At 38.9% G+C, this 13,887-nt stretch overlaps 2 protein-coding genes across 2 annotated transcripts in view; one reads left to right on the forward strand and one right to left on the reverse strand.

Moving 5' to 3' along the window:
- Positions 1–902: 902 nt before the first annotated feature.
- Positions 903–3,442, forward strand: LOC107748740 (26S proteasome non-ATPase regulatory subunit 4-like). Its single transcript, XM_016563681.1, has 7 exons — positions 903–995; positions 1,204–1,272; positions 1,371–1,580; positions 1,879–1,987; positions 2,412–2,543; positions 2,636–2,688; positions 2,898–3,442. Exons 1-7 carry the CDS (start codon positions 903–905, stop codon positions 3,066–3,068), a joined length of 837 nt encoding a protein of 278 aa, XP_016419167.1. The 3' UTR covers positions 3,069–3,442.
- Positions 3,443–3,452: 10 nt separating this feature from the next.
- LOC107748715 (uncharacterized) overlaps positions 3,453–13,887 on the reverse strand; it is an 11,861-nt gene continuing 1,426 nt past the window's right edge. The window contains exons 2-5 of the mRNA XM_016563662.1: positions 13,619–13,747; positions 13,082–13,396; positions 12,439–12,741; positions 3,453–12,324 (exon numbers count right to left, since the gene is read on the reverse strand). Coding sequence (XP_016419148.1) covers positions 4,120–12,324; positions 12,439–12,741; positions 13,082–13,396; positions 13,619–13,702 — 8,907 coding nt within the window. The 5' untranslated portion in view covers positions 13,703–13,747 and the 3' untranslated portion in view covers positions 3,453–4,119. The remainder of the gene's footprint in view (positions 12,325–12,438; positions 12,742–13,081; positions 13,397–13,618; positions 13,748–13,887) is intronic.

Consider the following 13,887-nt stretch of genomic DNA (forward strand, 5'->3'; position numbering starts at 1 on the left):
AAGTGAGCAAGCGGCAATAGGCCTAATGATAATTTAAAATATAATTTGAAGAAGTGTTTCTTTCACAAAATGAGCATTGAATATATAACTATAAAATATACTATTTTTATATACGGTATACTATATTTTTCTCCCTCTTCACCAGGCACTCATGTCACTTCCATTTCTTTCGGGATAAATGAATGAATTCACGTGTTGTAAATCAGTCTGTAGGCCTGTAGGCGCACATAGCCCCTAAATTTAGCGATCAACTATGCATATTATAAACGTAACATTTAATGTACAACATTTTTTTCTATTAAATGATTTTGTCTGGCTCATTGGCTTTGATATAACACCTAGAAGCATATATTCTTATGCACACATGCAAAGTATGTTGCAGCTGTTATTTCTATTAAATTAAGTTGTCTTTGCTATTCTGTTACTAATAAAATAGTTTTTTTTCACTGCTTGTCCTATTTTGGCACAATCCCTAAATTGAACTTGAGTAGTTTTACTGAGGGCACCCATCTCACATGAAATTGAACTATGTCAAACATAGGCCTATTCTACCTGCCTTCCTGATATAAATTACTATAAATTTGATATGGTAATTAATACTGAGACACTAATTTGGGCAAAGAGCACTAATGACTTGTTTAAGACTTGAAGCTAAAAGTTGAGGACTTGCAACTCGACTTGGACTTGCCTGTCTTGACTCGGGACTTGACTTGGGACTTGTCTGTCTTGACTCGGGACTTGACTCGAGACTTGAATGCAAAGACTCCAGATATATATATATATATAGTAACGCGAACTCCCACCACATGTGGGCGCGACAAATACAGTTCTACACCGCGTCCTGTAACAGAAGTACCGACGGAACCGTCAGCCAATCAGCTTTGCTGCTACAAATCTCGTCAATGTCCTACATCTGTAAGCCAATCAGCGACGCCGTGACTTTGGGAAACGGACTAGAGGATTTCCAAGATGGTGCTCGAAAGTACTATGGTCTGGTAAGAAATAAACAAACGCGTTGTTTTAGATATATTTGCGCTTTTTACATAGTTAATACTCCTCATAATTACTGTAAATACATAGGGTTTTTTGTTCAGTTTATTTGTTGTTCATGAATGACAAATGCTTTTCATCTTTCATGATTAGTCAATTGTGAATATTTTGGGTAATACAATTTACAATTTTTTTTCACCAAATCTTTTCCAGCTAGTAAAGTTGGCAAAGCGGTTGAAAAAAGAAAAGGTCAATGTCGATGTGATAAATTTTGGAGAAGAGGTAACTGGCATGAAACTTTTTTTTTTGACCACTTTAAAATCTTTTCCGATTTCCTTGCTTTGATTTTTCACTTTCTCTCTTGTAATCAATCTGTTCAGGAAGTGAACACAGAGAAACTGACTGCATTTGTGAACACTCTGAATGGAAAGGAGGGCACAGGTTCTCATCTGGTCACAGTGCCCCCTGGGCCCAGCCTGGCTGATGCCCTTCTGTCTTCTCCCATCTTAGCTGGTGAGGGTGGTACCGTGATGGGTGCAAGTGACTTTGAGTTTGGAGTGGACCCCAGTGCAGACCCAGAACTGGCCCTGGTAAGATACAAATTCTTCTTTTGTATAACTGCACTGAAGAACGAGTCCATAAACTTAACAGGTGAAATGTATCATTTATTTTACGGTGAAACTACTGATACATATGTTAAATATGCAGAATGATCGTGAGTAAAGCATTTATAGGTTGATTCCTTCAAAATGTGTGAACACTTAAGCTCTGTGATTAAATTTGATTGTTTACCAGAGACTTTTTTTATATTTTTACTTTAATCTCACTTGATCTTTTCTAATTACATTGAAAGGGGAGATGTTTCTTTAAGTTGCTCTTGATCCACAGGCTCTGCGTGTATCTATGGAGGAACAAAGGCAGAGGCAGGAAGAGGAGACTCGAAGGGCGGCCGCCCAATCAGCAGCTGAGGCTGGCATTCCCACCTCAACCGCTGACGGTAAGGATGTGCGTAAATGTTTGAAATAGTGAAGGATGATAAGCATAGTGGCTCTGGGCTAGTACTGGGTAGATTGCAGGTTTCAAAATGTACCAACATTTTAAGGATTGCGTATTAGGTCTTGCTGGTTAGTATGACCCTGTTAGCCACTGCTGGTAGATGCTGGTACTACACGATCTGGCAGCATAAAGCCTCTTTCACATTTTTGTAGCCTTTCATGGTGACTTTAACATGGTCCTCATTCTGAATAACCTTTTCATGTATTGATTCATTTGAGTAGCCTGTTCATTTTCAAGTAGTAAAATTGCACTGTTTGCTTTTTATTATTAAACAGATTGTCAGTCTTTGATTATTTACCGTTTAGTTGATTCCCATTGCAAGACCAAGTCCTGATTTTCTGTGCCACTTTTGTTCTCCCCTTCAGAATCAGAAGAAGCTCTTCTGAAGATGTCTGCCTCTCAGCCTGAGAGCGGTGTGGCAGCACTGCCAGACTTCAGCAGCATGACAGAAGAAGAGCAGATAGCCTATGCAATGCAGATGTCCCTGGCAGGTGGAGGTTTGTGCCTCCTCCTTGTACCTTCTTAGTCTTAGAATATGCTCAGTGCTTGACATAGTATGTAATATTGACCATTATACCTCTTATGTCAGAATTCGGAGAATCAATGGATACGGGAGCTCCAATGGACACTGCGGAATCTAAGGTAATTAAAATATCGTCTGCTGGGCTCATCAGTCTCAGGATACTGTAATCAAATTTCAAATTTGCTTGTATTTTATAGTGTCAAATTGCTGAGCAGTTTTTGTTCATTATATATACGGACCCCATGTCTTTTCCTTGTGACAGAACACTGTTCCCTTATATTCCCTGCTGACTTGTCTTTTCTCTTGCGCTTTTTAACTGATTCTACAGGAAGAGGATGATTATGATGTAATGCAGGACCCAGAATTCCTCCAGAGTGTCCTGGAGAATCTACCTGGTGTTGATCCCAACAATGAGGCCATCCGTAATGCCATGGGCTCCCTAGCCTCTCAGAGTGGTAACAAACAAGAGGGGAAAAAAGATGATGAGAAGAAGAAATAAATTAAAGTGTCCTGTGATTGATGTACAAGCCGTTTGACATGTGAAATGAGTTCATTCAAGAAGTGGCTATCCGAAGTCCTTATAAAAGCAGTTTTAGATGAATATGGATTTGCTAAGACATTCACTACCAAATTACTGCAATGTTGTGTGGTACCTCAAAAATTCACACATAGCTTGCTAATAATCTTTTTCCCCTTCTGTTCTGTGCACAATTGATTGAATATTTGATAAAACCATCTGAATGGTTTCTGCTTTTCCTATTGCCATTAAAACACATGACATCTGGTCACAAGCCTTACAGTTTGTTATTTTGCTTAAAAACACATTTTACCTGGGTTTGTCAGTAGGATTTTTGAAAATAAAAATTACACATGTCAAGCAGTATGTTTTATTATTATTTTTTTTTAAAAGAATCCACTTAAAAGCATAGAATCTTTTGGATCTTTTCAAAGCCATTATTTTCCAGAAATATTCTAATGTTCTCAAGATCTACACATTTTTACAATAAACAGTACATTTTTGTCCCAGCCAGACATTCATATATGAGATATAGAACGCTCAAGGTTAATTTACATTTAACCACCTCTCAATATTACAAAATTGAATTTTAAAAGGTGTTTTTTTTACAGAGGAAGGACTAGGAGGTTTTGGAGTTATACAGGATTATGTATATCTATTTACAGATCTTTTACAGAACCAAAACTGTCACTGAAGGCACAAAAGGAGATGATATATGGCAGTACAGAGATAACTGAGATAAGGCATAGTGACATGACCCCAGTAATACAGTATGTAAGAGTGGCTAGTGGGCAACAACTTTTAAACTGAATGAACCTGAGGGTTGAAAAAGCATGTTAGAATGAAGAGTCGTAATGCAAATTTTTCACACTGTTCAAGATGTAAAAAATACAAGTTAAGCATTCTGCCAATATTTGCTTTACACATTGGAACTGTAAAACAGATAACAGCATCGACACATATTTGTGTCAAAACGTTCATTTTAAAGCATAATATCTGTGGGAAAATGTCTACCTTCTAACATTATCAATGATCAGTGTACTTGTACATATGCATCTCCCATTGCATGAAGTATGTAATGTTCATAAAGGCCCAACACGCTGGTTAGTTTTTCAGTACAGTCGGCACATTCAAAACTCTCCTCTGACTCTTCTTCTTGAGTAGGTTGTTCTACTTCCATGTCAACACTTGTCTCCACAAATGTAGGGCTTCTCTGACAGTTGAGGCTGTAATTATGTTGACCATTTGCCATCATCTTTATGCTTTCACTTGAATTTAGGTTGGTGGTTTCCTGATCTGAAGTGGCCTGAGGTAGGTGTGTGCTGTCAGATTGAGAAGTGATTTTACTATTTGGAAGTTCAGGACCAGGATTCTGAGAGTCTGAGACCTCTGGTTCATCAGGGTCCAAATTAATGACCGGAAGCTGCACTCTGTGACTAGGGGACACATAGAGCTTGTCAGGGTGGGAATAAACATACAGGCTGTCATCATTGGGTATGCCATCAAGTTTGAGGTTTGATATATGATTCCTGTGAGTGGAAGGTGGGGAAGATGGTGTGTCATTACAACAAGAATCCGACAATTTTGAGGTAGGTAATACTGCTGGACGGATGTAAGTCTTTGCATCTCGAGAATGGCGTATCTGATGAGCGTAGAGCAAATCTCCAGTTGAAAAGCTAGCTTTACACCTTTTACATTTGTGAGGAAAATCAAGTGGCTTTGATGGAATATCAGGGAGGGCCGGTCCATGGTGTGGGGTGTGCGTTTTCAAGTGTTCCTTTAAGACTCTTGTATTTGTGAATGATAGATTACAAAGGAGACAAATGTGAGAGGTAGAACCATTGTGCAGAAGACTGTGTTTGATTAGGTTTGTTAAACTACTGAAAGTCTTAGAACAGACATCACATTTCAGACTTTTACAAAGTTTATGAGACTCACATTGGTGAGCATGTAAGCTTGCCTCCTGAATGAAGGTTTTGGGACAGAGTGGACAAGCATATGGTCTCTGCCCGGCATGGTCAATCATATGCTCTCTAAAAGAGCTAAAGAAACGAAACTGCAGATTGCACTGCGTACAGGAGTAACAACGGCTTTTTAGGCGATGACGCTGCTGATGTAGCCATAGTTTACTCCACCTTTCAAAGAACTGTCCACAATGTGCACAAGTATATCTGAAACCAGGAGCATGCGTTTGCAGATGAGCACTCAAATCCCTGTACCTCTCGAATCGCTGACCACAACGTAAACACTTAAATTTCCAAATACTCTGAGTGATTTCAATGCATTCTAGAGAGCTACTTGGGGAAGTACAGTTAACATCAGAACGAGCAGGTGACTGGGCATTTGGGAGCTTGATGGGTGAATGAGTAGAGTATGTTTTAGGAAGTTTTGAAAGATCTGTATCTCTTGTTTGTGTAGGTTCCACATCCATCGATCGAGGCAGCTGCGGGAGCTGTTCTGATCTGGTTGGTGTTTGGGAATTCAGCTGAAATCCTGTACTTGGTACACTCTGAGATGAGGTACACTTTAGAGGGTAGATTTGGGTAACACTTTGCAGGATTTCGGCGAGTGATGCACAACAAATCTTCTCCTCCCCACTTGACTGGCAACAAACCTCACAGTGCACATTCATCTCTGAATCCTTCTCATAACACTGTCCACAAGAAAAACAAATATATGGGGGAGAGCTGGTGTGTGTTTGAAGGTGAAGAGTGTATTGGCACCATTTCCTGAAAAGCTGTTTGCATATTTGACACTTGAAGAATACTGGTGTATTCACTTGACCATCAACTCCTTGACTTACAATGAAGCCCTCAATGTTACTGCTCGCCTCATCATTTCTCCTTGCGATGCATGTTTTGGATGCTTGGTGCATCCTAAGTGCAGACAGGGCACTGAATCCATGACCGCAGTGAAAGCAGGAGAAAGGTGTCTCACCAGCATGGTCTTGAGAATGCTTTTTTAGGGCTTTTAGTTGGTTAAAGCCTTTTCCACAAATCGAGCAAGCATATGGTTTAACAGGCCAGTGGGTTTTTTCATGAGCTATGAGGCTTGACTGTTTCCAAAATGTCTTCCCACAGTCTTTACAAGTCAAGGGCTTCTCCACTTTATGCACTTGCATGTGATCCTGCAATTTGACGCGTTTTACAAAGTTTTTCTTGCGAATAAGGCACCCACAATTGTTTGGGGTCTCCGAAGACACATTTGATGAAGTATTTCTCTTGCTCTTTATGTGCTTCTGTGGTTCACTGTTTGCTTTTGATTCCTGCAGGTGAACTTTAAAATGACATAGCAAATCATCTTTCTGCAAAAACCTTCGGCTACAGCAAGGACAAGGAAAAGAGGTATCCTGTTTATGTACGTTATGGTGGGACTTTAGTTTAGACAGTTGAGAAAAGGTTTTTCCACAGATCTTGCATTTGTAGGGTTTGTCCCCTGTATGAACGCGTTGATGAATGGTATATGCTGTAATGTGCCGAAAGGAAACTCCACAGTATTTGCAGGTGAGAGGTTTCTTCATTATTTCTTTAGGCTTGGATCTTATTGTCCTGTTATTAGTCATTTTGTTTGGCATTACAACACAGTCTTCACTATCCTGTGTGAAACTATCCTCCTTCCATTCTGTAGAAGGCTGGAATGCATTTTCTGGCTCTGGTGGGTTATCAAGTATTTTTTCCCCTGACGTTTCCACGCTTAGTCCATCTGCTTCCGGAGTACATTTCAGCTCAATGTTGGGTTTAAATTTTGTATCCAGAGAAATTTGTTCTGACTCTTCCTTGACCACATTACTAGAAATTATATGACAAATTCCTCTTGAGACTCCTGTATTATCAGTATAGGATTGCACAGAAACCTCAAATGAATCTTCCACTTTGCACTTCTTGACTTCTTTCATTAAATTGGAGGACAGGTCACTGGGAGAACTGCATAGGATGTCTCTTTTTGGTGTTATCTTGCAGGTCCCTGCAGTTATTGGTGGGATCATTTCAACATCGTCTGACTTGGTTTTCTCAATATCATTTTTCTCTGGTGTAACTATATTATTTTGGTCCTCAGTGGGACATTTACTGGTCATACTGAACTTTGTCAGTAAACCTTTGGCTGGTTCACAACAATCTTGTGTTTTTAATCTTTGAAGCTGTCCATCTTTAATTTTTCGTCTCTTCCGACCACGTTTTCTTCCTCTCATTACTTTAATTGTTGCCTTATTCTCTATCTTTTTATCTGCCAACACATTGCCATCTTGTATAGCATTTTTTTCACAGAGTTTCTGTTTCTTCACTGTCCCAGACATAGGCAACGATGTGTTCCCTTCCTCATTAAACACATTTGTGGAGTTTTGTGGGAGGGAAGTTATGTCTGCTTTTTGAAAACCTTTGACTGATGTTACAGATGTTCTGCTGGATACTCTCAAGCTTGTTAACTTTGGGTCTCTTATTGGTCTTTTAAGGTTCTTCCCTTTTTTACGCCCAGATGTAGGGATGCTGTGTGACAAAAGATCATTAGCACTCTGAAGGGATTTCGAGGGATCAGTCCCCAATTGTTTGGTAACAATTACATTTTTATCCATATCTTTTTGCTTTATTGGACTTGCAGCTGCATTGACAGTACTTTCTGTGCTGTCTTGACATGGAGAAAGATCTGAGATCTGGACAGATGGAGAGGTGTTATCTTCTAAATGTGCTACAAATAATTTCTGTTTCTTGCTTTTCTTTGAAGGGGGTCTTCCTCGTCTTGGTGGCTTTTTCTCAACAGTGTATTGGTCTTCACAATCAGCAGTTTGCATGGAACTTGAAAGAGTCTCTCCAAGTGTTGTGTGACACCTAGTGATGTCTAAAGAGACTGTGCTCTTGCCCTGGGTTAACAAATTCTCAACAACTGGACCTGAGTTTATTTTTTGTGTCCGGGTTGATTTTCTTGATTTCAGTACTGGTTCTTCTATAATATCTGTTATCCTCTGTGAAATTTCAGAAGTTTGAATTTGTGCGCTGTTTTGAAAATCACAGACAATTCTGTTGTCATAACATATATCTTTATGTTCCTCTTCTTTAATGGTTTGAGTTAACAGGCAAGCCATCTTCCTCTTCTTTCGTCCAGGTTTTCTACCCCTTTTCTTAGGGGGTTTTGTGGCTTTGAGGTCTTTTTGATCAACCACAGCATCATCTTTTTCAGGCTGCTGTGATCCTACGGTCTGACTATCAGACAGTTTACATAAATCTGCAACCTGTGTACTAGTGACCATGACACCTGCCTCATCTGATCCAGTATTTTTCTCTTGAGACAAAGAAACACTAGTAAATCCATGTGTTTCTGCAATTTCTATGGATTTTTTGGATTTCTTCTTAGCCATCTTTAAATGCCGGTCACAGCTGACTGTTTCAAAATTCTCAGAGGCTACCCCTCTCACAACAGATGGTAAATCTGACATTTTGTCCTCTCTGTGAGCCAGCTCTAGGATATTGCTTTGTTCATTCTCTTCTTTTTGCTCAAGCAATTGTTTCTTTCGTGTTTTCTTTGCCTTCTTCAGTGAGCTCTGAGGGCTGGCAACATCTTTAGTAGTGATGGAAACCTGGTTTTCAACATTACTTTCAGCTGTTTCATTCACATTGTCTGTATTTATGCAAGGGTCTTGTGTTGCATCCTTACTCTGAGATGCTGGTGGAGGCAGAACCACGTCCTTTGGTTGATCATTTGTGACTTTCAGTTCCGATGTTCTCTTTTTCTTCCATTTCTTTGTCATGTCTTCTGACCTGACCTTTGTCTTTCTGTTTGAAACGGAATTTTCTTGCTGCACAGTAGACTGTTCTCTAATATCGCTGATTGCTTGTTTAATGTCTGTTTTGCATTTAGTGGCCTTTTTAGGCTGTTTTTTCATCTTCACTTTTGTCTTCTTTTGTTTGAGAACATCTGAATTATCCATTTCTGTGGCTGATGTAGAATCAAATGTATGGATTTCTTGTTGCATTGTTTGGTCAGCTGCGGGTGTATGTACTGCTTCATGTTTAATGTCAGACATTTTCCTAGATCTTTTTGCTGTGCTGTGAACTGAAGTTGAAAAACATTCTGTTTGCTTCAGAGTAAGTGTAGAAGCCTGCATTTTGAAAAGAGCAACTGAATGGTTTGAATGGTCATCCTTAATTTCCTGCCTAATTGCCTTTTCCACAGTTCTTTTTTCTTTTAAAGTCATTTGTGAACTGGAGGCTACTATGTTTGCACCAGATTTTGAGGGTACTGCAGCCAGATCTTCTTGCTGGTTTACACTGAGTATTTCTGCTGCCTCATTTTTGATTTTGGTTACCGTCTTTTTTCTTGGCTTTTTCAGTGTGCTGCTTACTCTAAAACTGCTTGAAGAGCCAATCTTTGTAGGTAAAATAGAACTTTCTTGTGTCACAGTTGCTAATAAAGATGTTTCTTCAACCAAATTACCATTTAAGTGGTTGTCATTTGTTTTGTTTCTAGAAAATCCTTTGGCTTTCACAGTCTCTTCTGGATTTGAAACCACAATAGATGAAAAATCTTCTGAGGGCAGTAAAGTGACGTCATCCTGTTGGCTAGTAGTGGATGATTGTGCTTCTATAAACTTGATGTCTGTCTTTCTCCTCTTACTTGATGTCTTTTCTGTGTTCTGTTGGCTGACACCTGGATAGTCAGTTTCTGTAGCATACACAGAATCAACTGAAGAAAGAGTCATATGAGCGGGTTCACAGTTCTCACCGACTGTGTTATGAGAAACTTTTTTGTCAAGTTTTTTTCTTGTTCTGAATCTTTTTGTAGTTGGTTGCACAATGCTGACATCAGATTCTGAGAGTGCATTCAAAACACTTTGTTGAGCTGTTGTTTGGTCAACAGCAGGTACATGTATTGCTTCACATTTAATCTGTGACAATTTCTTTTTCGGTGACTTTCTTGGTGTGCCGAAAATAACAGGAGACTCAACTTCATTTCCTACATTTGAAACAGAATCTGGTTGCGTAGCAGTGGCTGCAGAAGGCTGTGTGTCCAAAAGAGTAGTTTCATTGTCATCTGTTCTAATTGCCTTTTTTAGAGGACTTTTTGCTTTCACAGTTTTTGTTTTGTGAGTCATCGTGTTTTTCATATCCTCTTGTGGGCACACGTTGGGTGTTTTTGCTGATTTGTTGATATGTGCTCTTTTCTTCTGCTTTGATTTCTTTGGGTTATTCTGAGGGCTTAGAATCTTTAAAGATTCAGCCACTGAGGTGGAAACAGAATCTGTTTGACCCTCAGAGTCTTGTGAAGACTGTCTATTCAGCAGACTAGTTGCATTCCTATTTTTTCCTTCAGAAGCCTTTAAAGGAAATCTTCTCACCTCCTGATGCCCTTTGACATCCATGTCTGCCTCAACTTCTGGAAATGTTGTGGGAACATCTTTACGTGGATCATCTTTGCTTTGTAGTGTTTGCTTTGTAGCCCTTTTTCTGGACTTTTGTAATTTTTCTGGAATGGACTCTAGACTAGAGATGGCATGTTCCATTACTGCTGGATTACTGACTCCTTTCATTGGAGTTGTGTCACTGACCTGAAAATGTGATGTACAGTCCTCTTCTGGGGACAAGACAGTGCTTTGAGACGAACACTGATTGCCAAGAGTAGCAGAGTTTTTTGCCTTTAAATGTAACCTTGTTTTTTTCTTCAGTTTCTTTCTAGAAACAGCCTTCCTGTTGATCCTAGCATTTGACGGTACTTCTTCCTGTGAAGCGTCAGAGCAGCTATGATCGGGCTTTTGTGAGGTCTCTGCTGTATCTTCCAGTAGCTCAAGTTGTGCCATCCGACATTTTTTCCTAGGTGTAGGTGGGTTTACATAATTTGTAATTAAGTCCTCTTTTGGTGCAGTGCTGTTATGATCAGCCAATAAAACATTTTGATTAGCTTTCTCACATCCTGTTGTGTCTAGTTTGACAGCACTGTCTAATAGTTCTGATCCATACATAGAACAGTCATCTCTTTTATTAGATTTGTATATTGGTCCTTTTAATGCCTCAAGCTCAGATTGTTTTCTTTTTCTTGCTTTCTTATGCCTTTGCAATGCTTTTTGTAGGTTATGTTGAGAGGAGCAGTCCGTCCTTGATGTGGGAGAAGGTGGAGCTTCCTGAACATTCTCAGTAGATGGAGGAATACTGCTTTCTGAAGTAATGTTGAGAAGTACCTTTTCACTTTTTTCAGAGTTTTTTACATTCTCATTAAAAGGCAGAAGAACCGTACTTAGACTTATTGGGGTTTGTTTTTCTTGGACATGAATATCACATTCATCTGCAGTTCTTTGAGTAAAAACAGAAGTTGAGGTAAGTGTCACATTTTTGGAATTTCTCTCTTGAAAACAAAGCTCATTTAATTTGCCACTTTCGACTGGTTCAAACTGAGAATCTTTGCATTTATAATCAGTGTGAATTCTGTTGGATACAACAGTTAGATCTGGAACTCTCTCTGGTAATGAAGAAGAGTTCTGAATTTCAGGGGAAAATTTTGTTTCTACCTTTAGACTGAGTCCAGTTTTTGTGTTAATAGATGTCTCTTGAAAATCATTAGTTTCAATTTTTCCTGGCACAGGTAGACTGTTCTCAGAGATCCTTTCTTCTGTTGGGATCCGCAGTTTTAAGTTTTGACATTCAACCACAGCTGTGTTTTGACTGCCCACTGAGGCTGGAGTGGATACAAGATCATAAACTTGCTTTTTTAGCTTACTGCCAAAGTATTGACTTTTGGGCAGATATGCAGCATTTTGTTTTATTACTGTAGTCTCAGAGACATGTGGATTGCTTGCCTTTACTCTCTCATCTTGCACATTGTGCTGTGAGGAGTGATCCTGAGAATTAACTGAAGTTTTTCCATCTGTAACCTCTGCTTGGTGACAGCCCTTTTGAAGATCAAGAAGATGAAGACCATATACAGTAGAACTTTGAAGAACAGTTTCATTGTTTACTTCTGCATGTTTGAAGCCAGTATTTGTGCTGGCAGTTTTTCTAGGACTGACACCTTTGCACGACAGCCCACATTGTTGTGTTGTTCCCTGGAGGGTGTGATCAACAGACTGGTTGTCCAAAGGATTACCTGGAAACTGTTCGCTTTCCATAAGACTTTCTGATGAAGAAAAAGGAGTGTATGAACTCCTGTTAAATCCTGGTAATAACCCTGGCTCATGTTCTCCGATTCCAGCAATTCCAAGTTCATCTTTTCCTAGAGATGATCCAACATCTAATATGCTTGGCTCCTCATGTTTCCCCTGAGAACAGAAGAAATATATGACAATAAATTAATTATTTGTTCTTTGATGGCTTATTTTGCATTCTGTTTTATAAAATCTACATTCAAATTTTTTTTTTATATCAGCACCTACCATTTCCAGAACATCTTTATTTTTACTAATGTCATCTGACAACATTAAAATAAAGGAATCCGATTCTTCTTTTACTCCTTGCCCATCCATCTTCTCATTTAGTTTGGATCCTGCAATCTGATAGTGGTCCTTCAATCTAAAATGTGCCTCAGTTTCAGGTCCTTTATATATAGGATTATAGTCCATTAGGGGGCCACGTTCATCCATGGATAAAGTCTGTTCCATTTCCATTCCATTACTCATTTCTAAAGCATCTTTGATCACTGATGTCCAATTACCATTTCCCTGGTCCACTTCTCGGTTCTGTGAAAAGACAGATATTAAGTGACAATGGAGAAATAACATTTATTTTGGTTATGCAGTGTAGAGGTTACATACCTTTTCATGTGTCACATATACTTTTAATCTTTATACCTGCACCTTCTCTGTCTTGTACGGCAACATTCTCAAGTCTGAAACTGCCCAAACTTATCTGACATACCTCTATGGTATAGAGTAAGGAAGTAACTGTAAGTCACATTTTTACAAGTTTACAAATTTTTACAAGTTTCAATAAAACTTCTCGGTTCTGTGAAAAGACAGATATTAAGTGACAATGGAGAAATAACATTTATTTTGGTTATGCAGTGTAGAGGTTACATACCTTTTCATGTGTCACATATTGGGCACACCTGAGAGGAAGCATATGTGTGGCACTAGCTAATGCTTCACCCAAAGGGTCTTTCAAAAAATCACTTTCTTCCCTTCTCTCCACTGCTATCTTTTCATCCACTGCAGTGTCAGGTTTGATGAGACAATGATTATCAGGAGAATAGGAATATTTATCAGAGTTTGTTAACATTGCTGAAGAAGTTCCATGGTAATCTGGTAGCAAAGCCTTAAATGCACCACTCATACATGATGACAGTGGTGTCACTGGTTCTCCAGCAGCAAAGCTGTCTCCTATCACGTCATGCTCCTAAAGAGATATTTGTGTTTAGAAGTGAGGAACTGGATGCAACCAAAGTATTCTATAGTCTTTGATGCAACCTAATATTGTTGCTCTTCAACCTTACAATTAAAATGTCACCTACCTTTGGCTTTGTTTGGAGCCGTGAGAGAACTCTTCTGCTTTTTCACAATAATTCGCCTCAGTCATTACTTTATCACAATGTACAAAAATAAAATGATTGTAACCTACCTCCTGACGTTCCCCTGCTGTATCATAGTGAACCCTACTGTTATGGCTTCCATGTTTATTCCATGGTGGTAACTCGCCATCCATGGTAGCCAGATGGTTTATTGGAGATAAAATGCTCTCATGAAATGCCTGTGAGGGGGGAAAATTGTTTAGATTTAGTTCTAAGTTTAAACTCAAGATTTGAGCATTTCTTATAGATCAAAAATTTTTAAAACCAAAATGAATTTTTAATATATTTTAAATATATATATATATATATATATATATAT

The sequence above is a fragment of the Sinocyclocheilus rhinocerous genome, unplaced genomic scaffold, assembly GCF_001515625.1.
Source record: "Sinocyclocheilus rhinocerous isolate Xijiao unplaced genomic scaffold, SAMN03320098_v1.1 scaffold499, whole genome shotgun sequence".
NCBI classification, from domain to species: domain Eukaryota; kingdom Metazoa; phylum Chordata; class Actinopteri; order Cypriniformes; family Cyprinidae; genus Sinocyclocheilus; species Sinocyclocheilus rhinocerous.

Excerpts from the sequence above, each read along its gene's own strand:
- LOC107748740 (XM_016563681.1), top strand. The coding sequence starts at position 903 with ATGTCCTACATCTGTAAGCCAATCAGCGACGCCGTGACTTTGGGAAAC. Across the intron at positions 1,273-1,370 it reads TGATAAATTTTGGAGAAGAG|GAAGTGAACACAGAGAAACT; the intron begins GTAACTGGCATG and ends CAATCTGTTCAG. Across the intron at positions 1,988-2,411 it reads TCCCACCTCAACCGCTGACG|AATCAGAAGAAGCTCTTCTG; the intron begins GTAAGGATGTGC and ends TCTCCCCTTCAG.